At 50.5% G+C, this 22,174-nt stretch overlaps 1 protein-coding gene across 4 annotated transcripts in view; it reads left to right on the forward strand.

The window, feature by feature from the left end:
• DGCR2 (DiGeorge syndrome critical region gene 2) overlaps window positions 1–21,800 on the forward strand; it is a 99,059-nt gene extending 77,259 nt beyond the window's left edge. For all 4 annotated transcript variants that reach the window (XM_036757783.1, XM_036757790.1, XM_036757798.1 and 1 more), the window contains 3 exons: window positions 9,971–10,123; window positions 14,616–14,852; window positions 16,901–21,800. In XM_036757783.1, the coding sequence (XP_036613678.1) occupies window positions 9,971–10,123; window positions 14,616–14,852; window positions 16,901–17,142 (632 nt within the window). In that variant the 3' untranslated portion in view covers window positions 17,143–21,800. The remainder of the gene's footprint in view (window positions 1–9,970; window positions 10,124–14,615; window positions 14,853–16,900) is intronic.
• The last annotated feature ends 374 nt before the right edge of the window (window positions 21,801–22,174 follow it).

Here is a 22,174-nt window from a genome sequence, read left to right on the forward strand (position 1 = left end):
AAGTCCTGAGTGCTTGCTACTGTGGTTATTTTAGAAGTAATTAATAGTTAATTAGTTAACCAGAATGTGCAGCTTTTCCTGAGCTGGCGAGTCAATGAATCAGGAGCCCGTCCACTCCCCAGTTGCTTTGCTTCCACCCACTGGCAGGAACGAATTGTTCCCCCAGATTTGGAATGCCATCAAAGAGGAAACCAATTGATGAGGAAACGTAACCTTTTCACATGTTCCCTTCTCAAGCTCCTGTGAACCACAAAAAAGCCTATTTTGAGGAGCTTTCTCATCATGTGGTTGGAAAACAGGAGGGGGCCTTGGCAGCCAGTGTGGCCCATTGGCCCGACTTGGCCAGCCTCATTCAGCTGCATGGAGGAAAGGCCCCAGGAGATGAAGCAGGGTGCTTGGCCCCTGGTCCCAGGGCTGTATGGCCTTCTGCGGGGGGGGTCTCCCCACTCTAGCCCTTCATCTACTCAGCTGTCAAAGTGAGCTTCTGAAAGCTCAAGCCTTAGTCCTCCCATGTCACTTCTCCCCCATTCAGTAAACTCAAGTGGCTCCCTAGGAGCCTATAGGAGCAAAGGAAGACCCTCTGTTTGGCTCTTCAGGCCTTTTCTAAGCTGCCCCCTCCTACCTTTCTAGTCTTCTCATGCCTTATGAGCCACACTGCCCCCTCCACCCCCCCTCCCCACCTACGCACTGTCTTTTCTAGTGGCCCTGCTCTCCTGGATGCCCCTCACACAAGGAGATGCTCATTCCATCATCTCCTCCCCCTGGACTGTTGCAGTAGCCCGTTCTCCAGTCAGCTGCCAAAGTGTAGGTCTGACCGTGTCATCACCTTATTTTATCCTCACATTTCAGTGGCTTCCTGCCACCTCCAGGATCAAACCTCAAACCCTCTTGGCCATTCAGAGTCCTTTATAACCTGCCCTCTCCCTGCCTGGTCTTCTTACTCCTCACTCGTCCCTGTGTACTCTGGCATCCAGGGACACAGAACAAGGTTCGCCATTTCCCAACTCTGGGCGTTTTCTCTGGCCGTGTCCCATGCCTGGAATGCTCTCCCTTCCCAGCTCCACCTCCTGGACTCCCTGGGTTCAAATTTCACTTTCTACAAGAAGCCTTTGCTATTTCCCTTTAATGCTAGTGTGTTCCCTCCTGTTGGTTGTCTCTAATTTATCCTGCATATAAAATATAGAGCTAGATCTATGGATGTGCACAGGTCAGATAGACTTGTGATTTTCTTGATTCTGGAGTTCCTTCTAGTGATGCAGCTTGTAGCACATCCATGCTGTGCTGCTCTTGGCCATGACCACACATGTATGTATAGTAAATTCTCAACATTTGCATGTTTAACTTTTGCAACTTCAAGTATTCATGTAATTTTATTAGTAATCTCATTTTCACTCTTGCGTTGGCAACCGCATACGTTCGAGGCTACAAACAGTAGAGACAGAAATGAGGGGCACAATGTGTGCAGGTTTGTGGAGCAGCCGGTGTGGCCGTGAAGGACAGGGCATTGGAGGGGAAGTCTAGACCTCCCCAGTCTCAGCATCTCCCGGCAGCCACTAAAGCCCTAGGAACGATTCTCAGCGTAGCATACAGGACAACGCCCTCACACCACCGTTGGACATGGTGGAAAGGTACTGTTTTAGTTTTAAGAGTTTTATTTGTCATGCAGTATTTATGGTACTATAGATTTCATGTGTAATGAAAAGTGAATATTGCCAGAAATCATTTTTTTATTGACAGCACAAAAGGTCACAGAATTCTAGGGAATTACTAGCAGAGAAGTGTGTTGTATATTGCCAATTTTATTTTGTGTATTGCATTTTATGGGCTGTTTCATGGTTACTTTGTTAGGAAAAGTGCATATTATCAGAATTAGTGTTTTGTTGTAAAGAATTGTATGCAGCAAAGTGTGTTTTCAGCAGTATCTAGTGAAAGATTCCAGGTTTTGGTAGTTGCAGGACCCTAACTCCCTATTTCCCATAGGTTCACTGTAGCAACTTTTGGCATGCCTTTTTTTCACCTTGTGAAAGTTGAGCATTAACGTATGTCTTTGTCTAAAGTTGTTTGCGTGTTGTTTCCCTGTTAGACTGCTTCTTGAGAGCAGGGACTGTCTTTTGGCTTTCTTAGTATCCCTAGTTCTTATCAGTGTCTGGCACATAGTGGGTACTTAATAAATGTCTGTTGACTGACTCCATGCACTTCTGGTGGTCCTCCTTCTCCCTGGAATTCCCTCCTTTCTCATCTGTATCTCCTGATCTCCCACCTGTTACAGGAATCCATCCCCAGTGCCTCTTTATGCTAGTGCCTATTCCCTAACAATTACCTACAGTTTAGCCTGTTTATAACATGCTAGTACATAGTTGTTTGAATATGGTCTCTTCCATTAGACTGTGAGCTCCTGGAGGGCAGCTTTTATGAATTATCTTTAGTCTTTTTTTGTATCCTCAGTGTTTAGTACAGTGCCTGGCACATAGTAGTGCTTAGCAAGTGTTTGTTGACCTGACTTGGCTGAGGAGAGCTGCAGAACAAGGAAGATGTCATTCTTACCCTCAAAGAACATCTCATCTAATGGGAGATATCACCAGAATTCACCAATAGAAATCAAGAACTTCTACTTTGAAATTTGGATGGCTCTGGGCTCCCTCCTCTCATCTTGTGTGATTCTTGATCATGTCTTCATAAATCCACCAGAGAGGATATACCCAAGATAAAAGAGTCCTTTCTTTGGTCCTTTGAGTCTGTCACAGGTGTCTGTCTATCTATCTCTATGTGTGCGTATATATCTATTTATATGTCTGTCTTTCAGTCTCTGTCTGTCTATCTATCTATCCATCCATCCTTCCTTCCTTCCTTCTTTCCTTCCATCCATCCATCCTTCCTTCCATCCAGCCATCCATCCATTCATCCTTCCATCCATCCTTCCATCCTTCCATCCATCCATCCATCCATCCATCCATCCACCCATCCATCAATCTGTTGTAATGATAGTTAAGGTAAGTTTCATCTAATTGTTATTACTGGTAAATAGACACATAGACAGTTTTGATGTGTAACCCAGTGTCTAGAAATACTGTCAAATAGCTGTATGATTTCCTTGATTCTGGGGCTCCCTTCAGTGATGCAGATTGTAGTCTGTCCATACCATCCCATAAGTTGGCCACATGGGGTCCACCCCCTAAATTCTGGAGGCCTTTTTTGCTTTTCCACTGTCATCAGGAGGTACCTTTGGAGCATTCTGGCTGTCTCCATGCCATCCTTCACTCTCTATTTGACCACCCCCCCTTTTCTGCCTATCATACCATCCATGTCCTTCTACAGAGTGCCTCATTGGTTATATATTAGAGCCTGCTTACACCACATATGTCCAGGAATCATCTAACAATATTAGCTACCCCTGCTCACTCATTTCTATAGCACTTTCAGATTGCCAAGGTACTTTATTTGAAGACCCCTTGGGAGGGGGAATGTACCACCTCCTAAGATAAGCCATTTCATTTTTGTATAGTCGTCATTGTTTATCTGTTTATTGGCTGGGTTTTTATTGGAGATTTTTCTCTTGATGTCTGTGGCGTTTCATTTACTTTCAAGGTCCTTCCCCATTTTTTTTTTTTTTTTGGTGAATAGACCCTGAAGCTAGGCTGCAGAAAGCTTCTTTGGCCTCCTCCCAGTGGGAGTGATTGGCCTGGGTCCCAGCCCTGAGTAACCTGGGGTTAAGGGGGTTAGGGCATCCTGCCCAGTTCCTCCTCTGGAAGGAATCAGCACTTGCCACTCTTGGGAGCTTCTTGCCATTGGTGTATGGAGGCTGGAGGGCAGGGGAAGGCACTGAGTTAGACCTCTAGGTACTAAAATTCTACTGAGTTAATTGATAAGGTTTTTACCTTGTGGGTTGGGGTGCAGTTCTGTCTTCTCCTGTGCTAACTAGAATGATTCGACATCTAGTGAATAATTTCTTTCTTTTGCGGTTGATGTTCCCAGAAAGCAGCTCATCTGCCATCTTGCCAGTCCTGTGACTCAGCTCTGATCGTTAGGGAGCTTTTCCTGACACCCCCTGAATCTGCCTCTCCTCATCGTCCTGCTCCCCCTCCCCCAGATCTACTTTTCCACAAGACAGCTCTTTTCAAGTACTTCAGGACAGCTCCTATGGCACCCACGCCTTCTTTGCTTCTCCTGCAGCTGTGGGTGTGTCATTAGAGTGTTCTAATGCAAATGTATTGGAACTTTCCGAGGAAATTTGTCTTGTCCCAGTGGCAGGCTCCTCTTGGCAGCTGGTGTGGGCTCAGCATTGTGTGTGCAGTCCCCTGGTAGACCCTGGGTGTTCTCCCAAATAGACTTGTTAGACTTCATTTCCTGGGTAGTGGGCCAGAGTCCCCAGATGGGAGGACTTGGGCCTGTCTCCTTTGAAGAATTGTTGAAAGAACTTGGGGATCATTAGCCTAGTCTGGAGGCACAGGATAGGAAAGGCAAATAATAGAATTATCTTCAATTATTTGAAGGTCCTTTGTGCAGAAGTGGTAGTTACCTTATTCTGCTTGGCCTAGAGGATAGAGCTCGTATTGGTGGCTTAGGAATTGGAGGGAAACAGATTTCAGCTCAATTGAAGAAAAGACCTTTCTTCTTCTGTCTGTGTCTCTCTCCTCTCTCTTTTTGTCTCTCTGTCTCTCTCTCTTTCTCTCCTCTCTCTCTGTCTCTCTCTCTTTCTCTCCTCTCTCTCCTCTCTCTCTGTCTCTCCCCTCTCTCCTCTCTCTTTCTCTCTCCTCTCTCTCTGTCTCTGTCTCTCTGTCTTTGTCTCTGTCTCTCTCTCCATCTCTCTCTCCCCCCTCACCCCCCCTCTCCTCTCCTCTCCTCTCTTCTCCTCTCCTTTCTCTCTCCTCTCTCTCTCCCTCTCCCCCCCCTCCCCCCTTCTCTCTCTCCCCTCTCCCCCCTGGTCTCCTCTTTCTCACTCTTTCTCTCTCTCCTTCCTCTCTCTCGCTCTCTCTCTGTCTCTGTTTCCAGTGCTTTTATTGATTGTCTCTATGCAGATGACTCCCAGATTTCCCTATCCTCTGGCTTGAACTCCTGATCCCATCACACACAGGATCCCTCTAACGCGATGTCCTGAAGGCACCCCAAATCTGCCATGTGCAAACAGAACTCATTTTCTTTTCCTTATGACCCGCCCCGCCCCCCCCTTTATTATTTCTGTCAGAGAGCACCACCATATTTCCAGTGCCTCTGGTTCTGAGTCTCAGTGTCATCCTCTACTCCTCACTCTCACTCTTGTTTTCTCACCTCTTAGGTCCTGTTGTTGCCAAGTCTCGCCCCCTTCTATCTTCCCTTACAGCTCTCACATCCAACCCCTTCAGTTTCTGGGCCTCCCCATCTCTCACTTGAGACTCTGGAAGCAGCAGCTTAGTCGATCTCCCTGTCTCGGGCTTCTTTTGTCTGTGATCCACCTTCCTAAGGCACAGATCTGACCGTGTCACTCACCTGTTAAAGAAAGGTCACGAGCTCCCTTTTGCCTCTAATATAAAGTGCTGCCTTCTCTGTTTGGCTTTCAAAGCCCTCCCCAGTTTGGCTTCTGCCTTTGTCTCCAGACTTTCTGCCCCTTCCTCTCCTTCCAGCCCAACCAGCCTGTGCTCACTTTTGCTCATACACAATGTGAGATTTGATTTGGTGATCTCATCAGTTCCCATGGATGCGGTTATTTTTCTGCAGATCATTCTTAGGTTTATTTTTCCAGTCTTCACCTCTCCACTGACTTCTAGTCTCCCATGTCCTACTTCCTTGGACATCTCGACCAGCCTGTCCTGTACACATCCAGCTTAGCCTGTAGATCTCTTGTCTGTATACGGGTTTTTGCGTGTTGTCTCTGCCCATTAGAGTCTCCACCCAACAGTCTTGGAAGCGGTTACTTTTGCCTTCTTTGTATCCCCAGCCCTTAACACAATGCCTGGCCCTTATTAGGTGCTCCTTGAATTCTATCTCCTGCCTCCGTATCTTTGCCCAGGCTGCTTCCCATGCCTCTGATGCTCTTCCTTCTCACCTCTGCCTCATGGACGCTCTGGCCTATTTTGGAACTTCAAGTGTCACATCCTACAGGAAACCTGTCTTGGTCCCCCCTCATTTCTAATGCCTGTCCTCCCCAAATTACTCTTTGTACATTTTGTGCGTGTGTGTGTGTGTGTGTGTATGTGTGTGTGTGTGTGTGTATCATATACACACGTATGTATGCACACACAACATACACATACACAGATATTCTCCTTTTTATATGCACGTATATATCTATATTTCTCTCTACGAATATAAATAAAGCAGTCTGGTTTTGGCAACCATCATGTTTCCTTCCAGTAGAACATAAGCTTCCTGAGGACAGGGATTGTTTCATTTTTGTCTTTGTATCTAGCATAGAGGCTACCACATAGTCATTACTTAATAAATGCTTGATGAATGAATAATTGTTATAATTTCTGAAAATCAAATCGAGTCCCTTGTAAGATAGTGAGTTCCCTGTTACAGAGATGTTCAAGCTGCAGCTGGATGACCATGTGTTGGGAATGGTGTGGAGGGGATTCATTCGTTGGCCAGGCAGTTGGGCTCTTTGCACTCAAGGGTCCTTGTGATGATCTACAGAGAGATCACCAGAGATGGGCCCTGCAGCCCATCCCTGCTTGCTGCTGGTGTCTCTAGAAGGGCTGGCATTCTCCAAGGCAGAATCTGGCAGGTGGGCCAGACGTGACTCCCCACGAATTTCCACGCCTCCCCAGAGGTGCTGATGTCAGCTTCCCACCCATTTCTCCTCCAGAAGCTGTGAGCTCTGGCCTCCTGCCTTCTCTGTCAGGAAGAAAGGGAAATGATAGCCACGTACACCTCTTTAGGAGTTTTGAGGCATGTCTTCATAGAGCCTTTAAAAGCCTGGGTGTCAGGAGGCCTGAGGTCCGATTCTGACGTGAATTTGTTGCCTCCTGACTCCCCCTTCTGGAGTGGTCTCTACGGTCTCTGTGGCTCTTTCTGAAATTCCCAGGTTGTGGCTTAATTTAGGGCTGTTTCCATTTGAAAAGAGGCATGAATGGGGAATGTTTTGGGGAAGCAGTTTGTGTCAGAACATACTATGGCCCTCCCACATGTGCACAGGGCCAACCCTTATTTCTTCACTTTCATCCAAGCCCACTCTTTCTTTAAATGAAGCCATTTTGTTCTTGACGGGTCACATCCCAAGCCCCACAGACCCCTGGCACTTCCTGTTACAGTTCTGTTCTGCAGTTAGCGTTCACCATTGCTTAGCGGAAAGGAAGGAGGAACCCTATAAAATCGGTTACCAGGAAGGGCTCTTGGAGCATGTACTCTTTCAGAACCTTGGCGTCTTGGAGTAGTACTGTCTTCATCTATGCCATCGTCATCAGCTCCAGATTGCTCTCTGGGTGTCCCTTTTGTCTCGGCATCATAATTTTAGACAAGCCTTCCCATGTTTCTCTGAGTTCATCTTCATTGTTTATAAATGCTTGTTTCATTCATTCATTCGTTCTTGTGGTACAAAAATAATTGCATTATATTCATGTGCCACAATACAGCCGTTGTTTTGAGAGTGAGTGTGTAGTGTGTGTGTGTGTGTGTTTGTGGGTTTCCTTGCTAGATTGTAAGCTCCTCAAGGGGTGGGGGTGGTTTCACTTTGGTCTATATTTTCCCATCACCTAATGAAGCGCCTGGCACATAGGAGGAGCCTAATAGATACTTGCTAATTGGTTAATTTAATAGAATAGCCACATCCTTTATATTCTGCTTTTTGCTGATATCGAATATTTGAGTATAAATTGGACTTTGCTTTCTGCATTGGGGGATCATGGGATCGCTCTGCCAGGAGTGTATTGGTGTTCCTGGCTGCCCACATCCTCCCTGACATTGATGACTTTCACCTTCAGCGTCTTTGCCAGTTGTAAGGGGCGGTGGGCCAGACTGCCACACCTGGTGGGTTGTTGGTCTGAGGTAGGGCTGGCTAAAGAATTTGCCATTTCCAGGTCAATTCATCCAGTGGGGTGGGGAAGAATGAGGGAGGCACCATGGATGACCTGTGTTAACAAGGAAAGAGAAGGGAGGCAGGCTTCAGAAGCTTCATGGGCATCCACAAGGGAATTTGAATCCTAGCATTAGCACATCACTAAGTGATTCTGAGAACTCAGTGTCTTTGCCACGTGGCTGCCTGCGACTTTCAGCTCTGACTTTCTATGGCCCAATGTCTGTTCTGGTTCCAACTTGCTGGGTGTGTCCTCACATCAGCTACAGTGTCCCTCCTTGTAAACACATGCTGTTTAGGCCTTCTACATTCATAGAGTTGATGACACTGCTTTGTGTGGCCTGATTCATGGCAGCAGATGTCAGGGACTGTTTGAGTACAGTAGACTCAGCTTAGGTTAGTTGGTAACACCCACCAGCCAAGTATGCTGCTTCAGTCCGGTTTGCTAAGAGGCCAGGAGAGTGAAAACATGGCAGAAGGGCCCGCCATTTGGAGATGGGAGACAGTGTAAGAAGCTGCAGGAGTAGGGAGAAATACCACAAAGCTTTCTTGTTTTTTCTAGACTGGGTCTCCCTATCTCACCCAGGCTGAATATGCAGCAGCCACTCTTGGGCCCAATTTCAACACTGATCAGCAGGAAGGCTTGACCTCTGTTTTTCTGATCAAGGTTGGCTTGCCCCTCCTTAGGCACCTTGTAGCGCCCCGGCTCCTGGTAGCTCACCCTGTCGGCAGCTGACTCGGTATGGACACTCAGCCGGCTCCAGCCCTGCTGGAGCTCAGGACTCCCAAAGTCAGTCCACCCATCAGCCTGGGCCTTCTCACCACAGGGACTGCTCCTGGTGGACAGAGCATGCTCAGGAGGCATGGGGCCCACAGTTGCCAGTCTGTCCCTGGGCATAACTCTTTCTTGGGTTTTCATTTGTTTGGAGGGATTTTTCTGCATAGCACTATGTCTTAGATTTTACAGTCATTCAGGACACAGGATTCTTCTGATAGAAGTTTGCATCTTTATTAGAGTACACAGTCTGTAGAGCAAGGGTGTTAGCAGTGGCAGTCCGAGCAGCGCAGCTTTGGAAGGGATGGCAGGTGGGGGGCTGAGTAGAGCGTCCAAGGGGCCCAGGCCCTCACAGTGTTCAGCAAATGTGCCGTCCTTCTCTAGGGCAGCTATAAATAGTGTGGAGAGCCCTGTGAAGGAGCACGGCGTTGCTTTTAAGGCACATTAATAATGTACTTGATGAAAACAGGCTGTGGCAGGAGGCTTTGGTCAGCCAGAAATAGGTTCAGGGCCTGGGTTTTCAGAGAAGTGTCTGGTTGGCCAGTTCTTTGGAGGTGCCCCCCTTTAAGTCTGCAGCATCTCGAGAGGTGATACCACGTCCCCCTCCCCCAACACCCTGTTGTTCATGTCTCCCTTTGGTGAAAAGCTCTTTCTTTAGTCTAACATCCTCTTCTTAAAGATGATGAAGATAATTCAGTAAAATACTTTATGAGCCTTGACTCCCCATGGAAATGGGAGCTGCTAATACAGTCCTAAAGAGGAGGCTTCCTAGAGACCCCATGGATTGTTCTGGGAGGGCAGAGTGTTTGGGCAAAGCCACAGCTAAGAGCCCAGCGCTCGTTGGCACTCCGAGGATCACTAATGACTGGGGTAGCAGAATGGCTGGGACCGTGAGAACCTGGGGCTGGTCCTGCGCTATCAGCCCTTGGGATGGGGCTCCTCTGCAGTGGGGATTGGGTCAAAGCCTAGCGCCATTCTGCTGCCCTTGGGAAGCGAGTGGTCGTCAGGAGTGCTGTCCGCTGGTCTCAATGGGTACCCACCTGGGACATGTCTCTGACCTGTGTCTGTGGGGGGCGGGGGAGAGAGGGAGACAGAGAGAGACAGAGACAGGGGGAGAGAGAGAGAGAGAGCAAGAGAGAGAGAGAAAGAGAGAGAGAGGATGACCCCCAGGCCTTGGCCAGCAGTCACTGACTTTGTTTGGATGACAGATGGCAGCAGCTTGTTTGACTCCATGGCGAGTGGGATGCGCCTCATCGTCAGCTGCATCTCCTCCTTCCTCATCCTGTCCTTGCTGCTCTTCATGGTCCATCGGCTGCGACAGAGACGCCGAGAGCGCATTGAGTCGTTGATTGGTGCAAACTGTAAGTAGCCTGTGGCCGCCATGGCGGCCACCTCAGAAAGATTCCAGGGGGCTGAGAGGGGAAGAGCGGTCAAGTCCTTCCCAACCTTTGAATAGCATTTCGTCTATTCTCAATGTAACAAACATCAGCGAAAAGACCCTGGGGACACAAAGGAAAACAATCTAGTCTGTGCCCTCAAGGAGCTTCCTTTCTAGGATGCACAGATAAGTTAAGACAGAATCCACGCAGAGTAAATCTGTGACATTTTGGGGTGGGAGAGCGCCAGTGACCGAGTTACTGAGGGAAGACCTCTACTGTGAAGTTGTACCTTGAAGGGATACAGAGATGAGGAAGTGGAGGGAAGCAGGCGAGAGTGATGGGCATCGGGGGTAGCCTGTGCAGCAGGGGCCGAGGTATCAGTCAGAGTACTGTCCAGCATGCTGGGGGCCAGAAAGTGTACCGTTGGGCGAGCAAGGTGAAGTTCATTCTAAGGAGAGATTGGAGCCAGATTGGGATGGTCAGGCAGCAAGCATTCAATAAGTGCTTACTATGTGCCAGGCACTGTGCCAAGTGCTGGTGAGTCAAGTTCAAACAAAAAGAAAGACAACCCTGCCTTCTTGGAGCTTCCAGTCTAAGGAAAGCTGAAGGCAGCAGGGAGAAGATCCCCACCCAAGGGCCTGGTGGCCTCGGCTGCAGAGCCGCCGGAGGGGCAGGGAGGAGTGAAGGGGAATGCCAAGTGTAGATGTGGGCATCTTATCCACGAGGCAGCGTCCTGTGTGGGGCAGGGGCATGGGCATGGGCAGGAGGATTGAGAGCCTGAATGAGGGAAGTGTGGGGAGAGGGGGAGGCCAGCAGTGTTGACAAGATAGGGAAATTGGTTGGATGTAGGAGGTGAATCAAGGACTGGGAATGACTCTGGGTCCCCAGAAGGATAGTGGCACCCAAGCGGAAGGAGGGAAGCCGTAGGCGTGCTGAGAGAGAGAAGGGGAGCGAGCTGCGGCCAGATGGGGGAAGGCTGGCCATCTGGGTCATGGAGGCGAGACTTGTGTGTTGCTACGTGGAGTGAAGGCTCAGACGGTGGCAGGAGCATTAGCAGAGACATCAGGGCCTCCGTTGAAGTCTCTAAGGATAAGTATTGTGGAGGCTGACTGGCTGTGAGGAGGGACTGCCCTCCTTGGGAAAGAAAGTGGAGGGGGCCTGCCTGGAAGCTGGTAAAGAATCCCATCTGAATGGAGACAGAGCAGTGGACTGAACTTGGCAGCAGGGATCTGGAAGGGGCAGGGAGGTTTGAGGGCAGGCATGTGGGAGGAGGGCTGCGGCCAGCAGGGCAGACGGCTTTCTGAAGCCCAAGAGATGGAAACGTGAGGGGAAGAGGCATCTGATGGAGGGACAGCGTATGACAGTTGATTGGAGCGATGTTGTCTCCATCCTTGGACCCAGAGATTCCACTGAGACTCAGAAGCCCCAAGGAGCTCAGCGAGCTGATGGGAAGCGAAGTGAGCCAAGCCATGGTACCCACGTGGATGCTAGCAAGAGCAGCCACAAGGCTGTGAAGACAGAAGTGGCAGATTGAGAAGGGTTGGGTTTGGCCCCAGAGAAGAGCAGAGGTGGGGGGCCAGGGGCAGAGGGGCGCAGCAAGTGCCTTTTTTGGCTTGTTAGTTAGTTTTTCTGAATTGTTTTTCTTTTTTTTTTTTTTCTTTTGTTCTTTATTACAAAAAATGGCTTTCTGGGCAGAAAAGGGGGGAAGAGTGCAGTGGATGATGTAGGTGATAGATAAACAAAATATAGCAATACCATTTTATTTACAAAATAAAATAGAGATTCCAGAATGCTGGAGAGCCCGAGGTGGAGAGGAACTTGGGACTGGGCACAAGGAAGGGCAGGGCTGAGCTGCATGAGGATAGGACTTCTCATTAGGTGCCATCTGAGTCCGATTCTAACTTCAAATCACAGGGAATATTTGTTAACCACAGAACAGGAGGACCATGCCCCAGTCCCCACATAGGCCGCTTATTTGGTTATCACTTCCTGAGCAGGATGGGGTGGATGCCATGTCCTTTAGTTTCTGATACTAAGCCAGTTCAGGTGGCTAAGGGAATTGGTGTTGAGGGGCCCATCTGGGAGGCATAGTGGGAGAGGCCTGGCATTGGGCCCTTGGTGAATATGGCCTGCTTGAGTTACTTACCCTCCCTCATCTAGTACAGCTGTGTCTCAGGCCCCAGCTAAGCAGAGGATGGGAGAGGTAGACCCAGAGGGGCTGGTCTAGAAGGCCAGGGAGCAGTAGACCCAGTTTTGGGGTTGAGTGTGTTTGAAGGGTGCAGAGAGTTCCCAAGGGGAGCAGGCCTTTCCTTCAGACCCAGGACACGCACGCCAGGATGATACAAAGAGACTGCCCTTGAGGAGGCAGGTACATGATGATCTCTGGTTAAAATGGAAGCATAGGGTGGACCCAAGGGACCCCATAGGGTGAGCCAAAGACTCCACTGGGGTGGTGGGGCTGGCCTTCTCAGGCTCAGAGGAACTCGAAGTTGGGAACATCGATCGGGGTGGGACTGTTGCCTCAGCCTCTAGGCTGGGCCTACTGCTTGAACTCGGTAAAGCTCACTTCTTCTGGGCTCTTGGTCTTTGTTAGTGAGAGGGGGTGAATATCAGGGTGCACTGGAAAGTCTGTTGCTCCAAAGTCTGAAGATCTGGATTAGAATTCTCAGTTTCATCTCATTTTATTTTTTAAAATTCAGTTTCATTTTCAGCTCCGAATTCTTTCCCTCTCCTTTCCCCTTCTCCCCATGGTGAAGGCAAGAAAAGCAGAACCTGTTATGAACTATATATGCACATGTATTAAAAAACAAATTCCTGTATTAGCCATGCCCCAGACTAAAACTGTAAGCCTTCCTGTACCCTCTGCGCCCATCACTGTGTCTCTGGAGCAGGGCAGTGGCATGTTTTACTGTGAGCCTCCTAAAATCATGGGGGTCCTTACATTAATCAGAGGTCCCAAGTCTTTCAACAACCATGTTGTTGTACAGGGTGTTCCTAAAGTCTGGACACATAGGCAAAAATGCATATTTTCAAGAGATGAAATGAGTGAAATTTTCAACAACATTTTATTTAATTGGGATATTAACAAATAACATCTTCAATATGATTTCCGTCATTTGTGATGTAAAGGTTGATGCGCTTTGCAAGATTCATGTGAACTCGATGCAATAACTCCGCATCGCCGTCAGTTTTAGCACATTCACTCTTTATGCGTTTGATCAAGTGTGTTGCGTCTCTGATTTTCATTGAGTGCGCCTTCTCCTTTAGCATACCCCAGAAAAAGAAGTTGCTGAACCACCACAGAGTCTTCGGTGAAACGGTTCATGAGATTTCCTATGTGTCCAGACTTTAGGGACACCCTGTATAAATTGTTCCTGTGGTTTTGCTCCCTTTCCTCTGCATCAGTTCATTTAAGTCTTCTCAGGTTTCTCTGAAACTGTCCCCTTCCATCACATTCATAGACTGTGACTTGTTTGGCCGTTCCTCAATTCTTGGGCTTCTTGCCCGCAGTTTCCAATTCTTTGCCATCACAAACAGAGCTGCTGTAAATATTTTTGACCACACAGCTCCTTTTCCTCTTTGATCTCTTTGGACCACAGAGTTCATAGCAGGCTGGCAGGGCCAATGGATGTGCACAATTTTTAATGGCCTTTGGGGCATAGTTCCAAGTTGCTTTGCCAAATGGCTGCTCCAACTCTCAGCTCCATCAGCAGTGCAGTAATGTGCATGTTTTCCCACAACTCCAGCGTTGGTCATTTTCCATTTTTATCGACCTTGTCAGTCTGATGGGTGTGAAGCAGAAGCTCAGAATTGTTTAATTAGCATTTCTCTAATTACTGACTTAGGACATGTTTACATGCCTGATCATATCCTGTGACTGTTTATCAGTTGGGGAATCACTCTTATTCTTACAAATCTGAGTCAGCTCCTTGTGTATCTTAGAAATGAGACCCGTATCCAAGAATCTTGCTGCAAAGATTTTTTTTCTCAGTTTTCTAAGGTCCTTTCCAGCTCTAGACCTTTGGTCCTGTAAGAGAATCCCAAGATGAGGAAGTATTCAGACAAGCCTAAAACTTGTGTGTGTGCGTATTCGTGTGTGTGTGTGTGTGTGCGTGTAGGATTGGGAGGAGGGGTTAAGATTGTTCTTGTGAAATATCAGTCAAAACTATGTCAGAGAGAGTTCGGCTCCATTAATTCCAATTCTACCAACTTAGATTGAGCTTAGAGGGTGCCAGAGCCTGTGTCCGTGCTGTGAATACAGAGCTGAAGGAGAGCCTAACTCTGTCCTCAGGAAGCTCACAGTCTAATGGGGGAGGGATGTCACAGTCACAGAGGAGTGTGCTGGTGGGTCAGAGGAGACTCTGACCCTGCTCCTGCACTGTCCAGGCTTGGTCTGCCTCCTTGGCAGTGATGGTAGCAGAGTCTTTGGGCTGGGTAGCGAAGGACTTGACCTTTCTCCCTGTCTCTCCAACAGTGCATCATTTTAACCTCGGACGGAGGATCCCAGGCTTCGATTATGGTCCTGATGGCTTTGGGACAGGCCTTACTCCACTGCATCTCTCTGACGATGGAGAAGGCGGAGCCTTTCATTTCCACGACCCTCCTCCGCCATACACGGCCTACAAGTACCCAGACATCCAGCATCCTGATGACCCCCCGCCACCCTATGAGGCCTCCATCGACCCCAACAACATGCTCTGCACCAGCCCAGGTGCTGCCTCCTCTCCTCACCACTCGGCTTTGTGGTTTTCTAAGGGATCTAGGATTTGGGGAGGCGGGGAATGTGTGCTTTTAATTGTTTTTCCTATCAGCTTTCTTCAACCTCTGCAGCAACTATCCTCCTTTTCCATCTCCCCCTCCTCCTCATTCTCCCCTTCTGCCTCCCCCTCCTCCTCTCCTCCTTCTCCTCCTGCTTCCCTCTTCTTCCCCTCCCCCTCTGTTTTCTGCCTCCCCCTCCCCTCCTCTTTGCCCTCCCCTTCTCTTCCCCCTCCCTTTCCTGTTCTCCTCCCTCTCTTCCCTGCTCCTTTCCCTTCTCCTTCCTCTTCTCCCCTCCCCCTTTCTCTTCTTTCCCCTTCTCTTCCTCCTCTGGGGGGAATGCCCTGGGCATGTGGGCAAGTATTTATTCTCAAGCTTCAGTTTGTCTCCTGTTCCCTGTCCCTCTCCCAGATGTAAACACATTTTCCCACTTTAAACACCGTCCCTCAGGAGCCTTTTCTAAGTAGGGTTGTTCCCAGGGTGTGCACCTGCATTGGCCTCTGACCGATGCTCCCAAGACTTTGTCTAATGGGAAGTGGAGTTGGTCTGGAGAGCACCCCCATCAGCCACACCACTGGGCTTCGTCCCTGCAGACAAAGCTGAAGGGCAGAGTTTGAGAGATAGAAGGATGCTTAGGAATCCTCTGGCCTTGAGGATGGGACATGGGGCAGAGGGAGGTGAAGTCACTTGTCCAGGGTCACCCTGAAGGTTCACAGCAGAGTCAAGGCTCTCACTCCCAGGCCAGAAGGTGATCAGGGTTCAGACTACAAGCCCTTTTTGCTCAGGGAGCCCTGGGATAGTGGGTGGCCCTGAATGGATGGACAGCTACAGGACAATGAGAGTCATTAATTCTGACTTCTCAAAAAAAAAATCAAGTTGGCCTGGCTGGGCTTACCAAGGGGGTGAATGTTTGGGGGTATTTACTTTCTTCTTGGGGCAGCTGGGGGCACCATAGTGGACAGGGCCCTGGGCCTGGAGTCAGGAAGACTCATCTTCTGAGTTCAAATGTGACCTCAGGCACTTACTGGCTGTGTGACCCTGGGCAAGTCACTTCGCCCTGTTTGCTTCAGTTTCTTCATCTGTAAAATGACCTGGAGAAGGAAATGGCCAACCACTCCAGTGTCTCTGCCAAGAAAACCCCAAATGGGGTCACAGAGGGTCAGACACGACTGAAATGACTGAACCACAGCCTCCTTGGAGTCATGAGATGTGGCTCTAGGTTCTGGCTCCTCTCTTTACCAGGCATCGTGGTAGTAGTAGACAGAGATGAGGGGGTGGGTGGGCGCTGCCTGCCTGGCAGGGTCATTGAGAGGAAGGCCCAGTCTCCTGCCTCCCAGGATGCAGTTGGAGTTGGAATCTCCTTTTGGTGAGCTGGTAGGGATGGCCAGGTTGGGGTGAACCCTTATTCAAAGGGGCCAGCATCCTTATTTCTGGTTTACACTCGTTTACACTTCCACAAGTCAGAGGGTGGGCAAACACTGTTTTCTGATGGCTGAAAATTAGTGCTCGCTAAACAGTATTTTCAGTTGGGAGGCTCCTCCCCTGTGGAAGAGCCTCACTGTGGTATGGAGGTCAAGGCTCTCAAAGGCTTTGCCCATGGAAGGGCCAGCCATGCTGGAGAGGCCTGCAGCGTGGTCACAGTGATGGACTGTGTGGCTCTCACTTGGGCACCAGCTTCCTGAGGGTCAGGGGCCAGGGGACCTGGGTCAGTGAGGAAATGCTCCTGCTGGAGAAGGTGTGGACCCTGAAAGAAAGGAGGTGGAGGAATAAGCTGGGGACAAGAGAGGCCCTTAGCCTGCGGCTCCAGCCGAGCTCCTTGTGGGTCTCCAGCTTTTGGGACAGCTGTCGTGGCTTTCCATGATGTTTCATGGTTCTCTGCCAGGGCTGAACCGGGCTGGCCTTGGAGGGAGGCAGGGGGAGATGGGAAAGGGCCTTGAGGTGCCTGGGGATGCTGCCATGCGCAGCGGCTTTGCTTCTTCACCTTCAGTCTGTCTTCTTTCCTAGATGGCGTTTGCCCCCAGCCAGCTCAGAGCAGCCCACCCTCCCTAGGAGACAGTGATGCCTCTCCCAGACTCCCCGAGGGGCCTCTCCCACCTTTGGTGGGGCCCTCCCCAGCAGAACTGGACGACTCAGCTGATAGCAGCACCCTCCTTGTACCTCCGGACACACCCCTGAGTGAGAACGGGCCAGTAGAAACTCTGGGGGGCAGCCGCCCCAGCCTCTGCTCTCTCAACACCATTGTATAAAGGGGTGGTGAGCCGAGAGCCTGCTGGTCATGAATCATTGGAGCAACTGTTTGCATATGACTAACAGAGAAACAGCTCTGCCCGCTCTGCCCTCTCTTCCAGGCTGGCATCGCCCCCCCATTGTGCTGGGCTTGGCTCTGCCCTCACCGTGCATCCACCACCTGGTTTATCATGTAAATAGGGTCCAGGGGGCTGGGTGAGAGGAAGGCCACAAGTTCCTCATCAGGCAGGAAGAGAGGAAAGAAGCTCGGGCAGCTTTGGTCACTGCTCTTGGGTTTGGCTTGTTTTCTTTAGTCATGGAAGAGGGACAGGGCTCTCTGTTGTAGCAAATGGGCCGAGGCCAGGGGCTGGAAGGGGCAGGGTTTACCTGCACTGCTTGCTCCCATATAGCACTTGGAAATGTCCTCAGGACAGCCACAGCTGGGGCTGGCTGGGGTGTGGTGATGCTTAGGACCAGGTAGGTCCTGGGGGAGGGGGTGAGGGTGTTGGTTGCCAGGTCTGTGTCTCCATCTTGAACGGGCAGAGGAATAGAAGGGGATTTGCAGAAGGTTTGGCTTTGGAGGCCTTGGATGCGGGGGCCATAGGTGCACGGAGTGCTTGGAGATCCCCAGGCTTCAAGGCTGGTGAGAGCAGGCACGCTGGCACATAGATGGCTTTGGCCTCCTCAGGCTGCTGTCCAGCATCCCCATGGCAGGCTGAGCAAGCAGGGCAGAGGAGAGCACAGCCCTGCGAGCCAGGACCTCAGAGCACAATGAGAAGGGCCGGATGCCTGCTAGCTTTCTTGCATCCCACATGGTAGAATGTGTTCCTGCATTCAGACCTGCTTGGGTGCGAGCAGATCAAAAGAAAGGACATGGCCCATTGGGAACTGGCCTGCTGATAGAATTGCTTCTCTGCCAGGGTCTCAAACTGCAGACTGGCCTATCGACTTTGGCAGGCAGGCAGGCGGTCTCATTGTGGGAGGGCGAGTGGCCTGAGTCCCAGCAGAGGCTGACTTGGGTCCATGGTGTGAATCCAGGGTGCCTTTTGTACTCCTGGTCTGTGCAGAACCTCCATGGGTGACATCATGCCCTTGTGGGCTCCCCAGCCTTGGCTGCCACCTCTGGAAACTGAGGGCTCTCCTCCCACGCTCAGCCCTCTGCCCACGAACCCTTGAGGATCCTGCTCGGGGGAGTTGCTGCCCTTTCTGACGCCTCTGGAAGAAGAGGCCTTGGCGACAGTGGGCAGAAGGGGGGGGGCAGGGTCTTAGAAATGGATGGAGTTGCCTCCATCCAGGGGGGCTTTTCAGGGGACTGGAGAGCAGCCAAGAAGATGTGTGTAGGCTTCAGTCCACTGGGTGAGGGGGTGACGGGGAGTTTGGGAGACTTGGTGATGGGGGGCTCCCTTTCCACTTAAAACAAAGAGCATCGTAGGGGTGAGCCCCAGATGGTATTTCACTTGGACCCAGACCTCTCAGTATTTTCTCAGGCTCTCAACTCGAGCAGTGTGATCTCTGGTGTCTGTCCCCACCTGCTTCTCCCTTCACCTTCAGTTCGGTTAGTGGTTTACCTCATTAGTAACCTTGGGGGCAGGGGATTCATGGGCAGCTGCACTATGTGTTTGTCTCCCGTCAGGGCGGGGCCGAAGGTTATCCAGGGCTCTGTGGTTGTTCACGTGGGTGAGACACTTAGGGTTCTGTCTCCCAGCACATGCTGGGCCCACCTTGGGAAGCTTTGCCCCTTTGGGCCTGTTCCTTCTTCCTCAGCCACCATGTGCAGTGTATTGTTGGTCATGAGCACCCAGTGCACGGAGAGGGGTTTCTGGGCCTGGTGACCTGTCACTCATGGCCCTGCTTCAGGCACTCGGCTGGCCAGAGACAGACGTAGCCTGTGGACAGCAGATGTGGCCCAAGTAGGAATAATAAAGCGGGTCTTGTGCACTTTTGAGCACATCTATACGTTTTTCTATACATTGTATGTACTATACATTGTATGTCCTTTAGTTTTATATGGGTGGTCAAGCGTGTGTGTGTGTGTGTGTGTGTATGTGTGTGTGTGTGTGTGGGTGCAGGGGTGTGTGTCTGTGTGGGTGGGCGGGTGTGATCACGGTACGGTGGATGCCCACCTGAGGAAGAGAAGCCTGGGGTGGCTCAGCTAGGAACCTACCAAGGAGTCTTGGAGCAAGTGTTGCTGGGTGAAACCACACTGGGCCTTCACTCACTCATTCATTCGTTTGTTTGTTCATTCATTCATTCATTCATTCAGCCATATTTCCTTGGGCCAGAACCAGCCGCCTTGTGGGTTCACATTCAGTCTCAGTTCAGTGATTCACATACTGGCTTGTCACCTCAGAGAAGAGGTAGGGACAGTCCCTGCAGCTGGTCCTTCCTCTCTGGGTTCCTTGGTCACTTGTGGCTGTTTACTCCTGTTCTAGTGTGGATGGAGCCCAGTAGCTTTTCTCCTGTGGGTGTGTTCGAACATGTTTTTAATTCCTTTTCTCTTTCTGTGTAAGGAGGGATGGGTGCCACCTGGGGGCTCCTGCCCTAAGCAGAGCTTGTTAATAGCCACCCCATGCCCCATGGCTTTGGGGACCTGAGCAAGGGAAGCCTTGGCTGCTGCTTCTGGGGATTCTCGCTCTCTGGGTCGGGGCAGGTCTGCTCTTAGAATCCTTCCCTCCTCTTGCCAAACAGTTGATGGGGGAAGTGTTAGGTTTTTTAAAAAAGGAATGATGGCAGCCTTGCACATTGAATCCCTCATTCTAGTTGTTAATTAAAGACAAAAAGCTTTTGGTTGGTGTTTCCGGAATATTATTTGAGGTTTCTGGGGAAGAGAGAAAGGCTGTGTTTCAGAATGAGGAAGTGATATCATCCCCTCACACGCCCTTGTGTTTGCCCTGCATCCCCCAGGCCTTTGGACAGATGGATGCTTTCTCATTTTTAAACCAGGAAGACACTGGGCGCTCACTGCTCTATCTGACCTCTCAGGTTCCTTCCAGAAATCAGTGCTTGTGATCCACAGCAACCAAAGTGGAAGGAAAGCCCCTGGTCACCTTGTTTGCTTTCAACTCCAGACTACTGGGTTACCCCAAGCAGGGAAGCCAAGGTGGTCTGTCCAAGGTGGGCCCAAGTCTGCTCCTCCTCTGAGAGAGGCCGTCCCCTACGTACCTGAGGGCCTGCAGGTGGAGCCTAGGCCAACACAGTTGTTTCTGAGAGCCAGGCAAGGAGCTGCTCTGGACCCAGGCCCGGAGTTGAGACGCATTTCTACACATTGGAGTATTGTAGGTAGTGGATCTCCCTCGTAGCTCGCCTGACCCCAGCCCAGCCCCTCCTTGGGTCGTTTGTAGTTTTTGATAGAGACTTCTTCCTCACTTCTAACACAATGCAGTGCCATTTGAAAACACTGGCATCTACACTTTCAGAAATACTCAGGCATGGGTGTCCTGATTTTTTCACTTGATGAAATGACTTCTTGTCAGTCAACACTTTAATTCTATATTCTGGTGGCTTCAGCTCCTGGGCAGGCAGACTCCTCATGTGGTCTGGGATAGTAGAGGCAGCATTAGAGGACCCCTCCCCCCAAGAAAACCCCACAAACCTTCTAGCCACAGCCTGAGCCCCAAGGCCTCCTGAGGCCATGCAAATGAGTGCCTTTCATTCCAAGCTGAGGCCTGAGGGCCTGGGCACCTAGCCCAGTCCTGCCCTGCCCCATTGTCATGTACCCATCTGCTACCCTGAGCCAGCCAGGGTATGAAGGCAGGAGAGTGTATGAGTGGGTGTATATCCATAGGACTGCTAGGGCATGGCTCTCCCAGGGGATCTCCAAATTTCTGTGACAGGTGGCCACCCTTCACCCTAGAACTGACAGGGTCTGTGTGGCTTCTGTCTGTGAACATGTGACTCCACCCCCTGGAGAGAGCCACTGGAGTCTTGTACCCCATCCTGCCCCCTTTCTCAGAGTGAGGACTAGATTCTGCTTAGTGAAGTCTGTACAGGAGCTTCCACATGGGTCAAGCCTGGGAGTCCAGTGTGCTTTCTGTCCACAGAAGAAGATGCTTCCACATGACGCACTAGCTGAGAGTCCCATGACTGTTAATGGGGAGGCTTGGGCAGGATGCCCATTGGCCCTCTTCTTACCCTTCTGAAAATTACCACCTGCTCCAAGGATCTAGGCTCCAGACTTGACTGAGTGCCTCACCAGGGGAGGGGAAGTTTGTATGGTCCTGTAAGGGCCAGGGTCTTTCCTTCTTCCCCACTTGCCCTGCACAAAATGGACTCAGTTGTTTGAAGTAGGATCCCCCAGCTTTCCACTCACCACTGTCCACCTGCCATCACGCCTCACACACTCCCAGGGCCAGACTCTGCCCTTGTTTGGGGGTGGGGTTTGGAGAGCAAGGGGATCACTGCTGCTGCCGCTGCCACTGCCCTCCCCTGGTGCCCTGACCCCTGTGGAGCTGGCGATACTCTGCAGCCATGGAGGAGGGCTTCTGGTCTTCTCTGAAAGGCCCCGTAGGACTGGCACTGGGCACTGTAGACATCTTGAAGACTTCTTTCTTGCTTTCATGGAGGGGGTTTGAATTGTTTGTTTTTTGTTGTCCAGTTGGCACTAATCTTTTTGTCCTCCTCATGATGCTGTGAGAACTGTGTCATCTAAATGCCAAATAAATTTGTGTTCTGGCCACAACTCCTTCGTCGTTATTTTGTTCCACGACTTTCAGAAGGAACAGGGTAGCCCCCTTGGAAAGGTGGGCTTGTGGGTGCCATCTTTGGCACAGTCTGTAGTGGTGCTGAGAGGCCCTCAGGCTGCTGGCCCACAGACTGGCCCAGGCAGGCCCAGAGGACCAGAATGAACAACTGGCTCACAGACTGCGCTCTGTCGAACCACAGGGGCCTTCTGTCTCCGTGATTGCTGCAGTGTCCACGGCACTCAGAGGCTTCTGAATCACCTGGCTAACCACAACCCCATGAAGTAGGTTGTAGAAATATCACACTTCTTATTTTACAGTTGAGGAGACCAAGGCTCAAAGTGCCTGGTGGAACCAGTGAGATGAGAGTCGA

This window comes from Trichosurus vulpecula, chromosome 1 (assembly GCF_011100635.1).
Source record: "Trichosurus vulpecula isolate mTriVul1 chromosome 1, mTriVul1.pri, whole genome shotgun sequence".
Lineage (NCBI taxonomy): Eukaryota > Metazoa > Chordata > Mammalia > Diprotodontia > Phalangeridae > Trichosurus > Trichosurus vulpecula.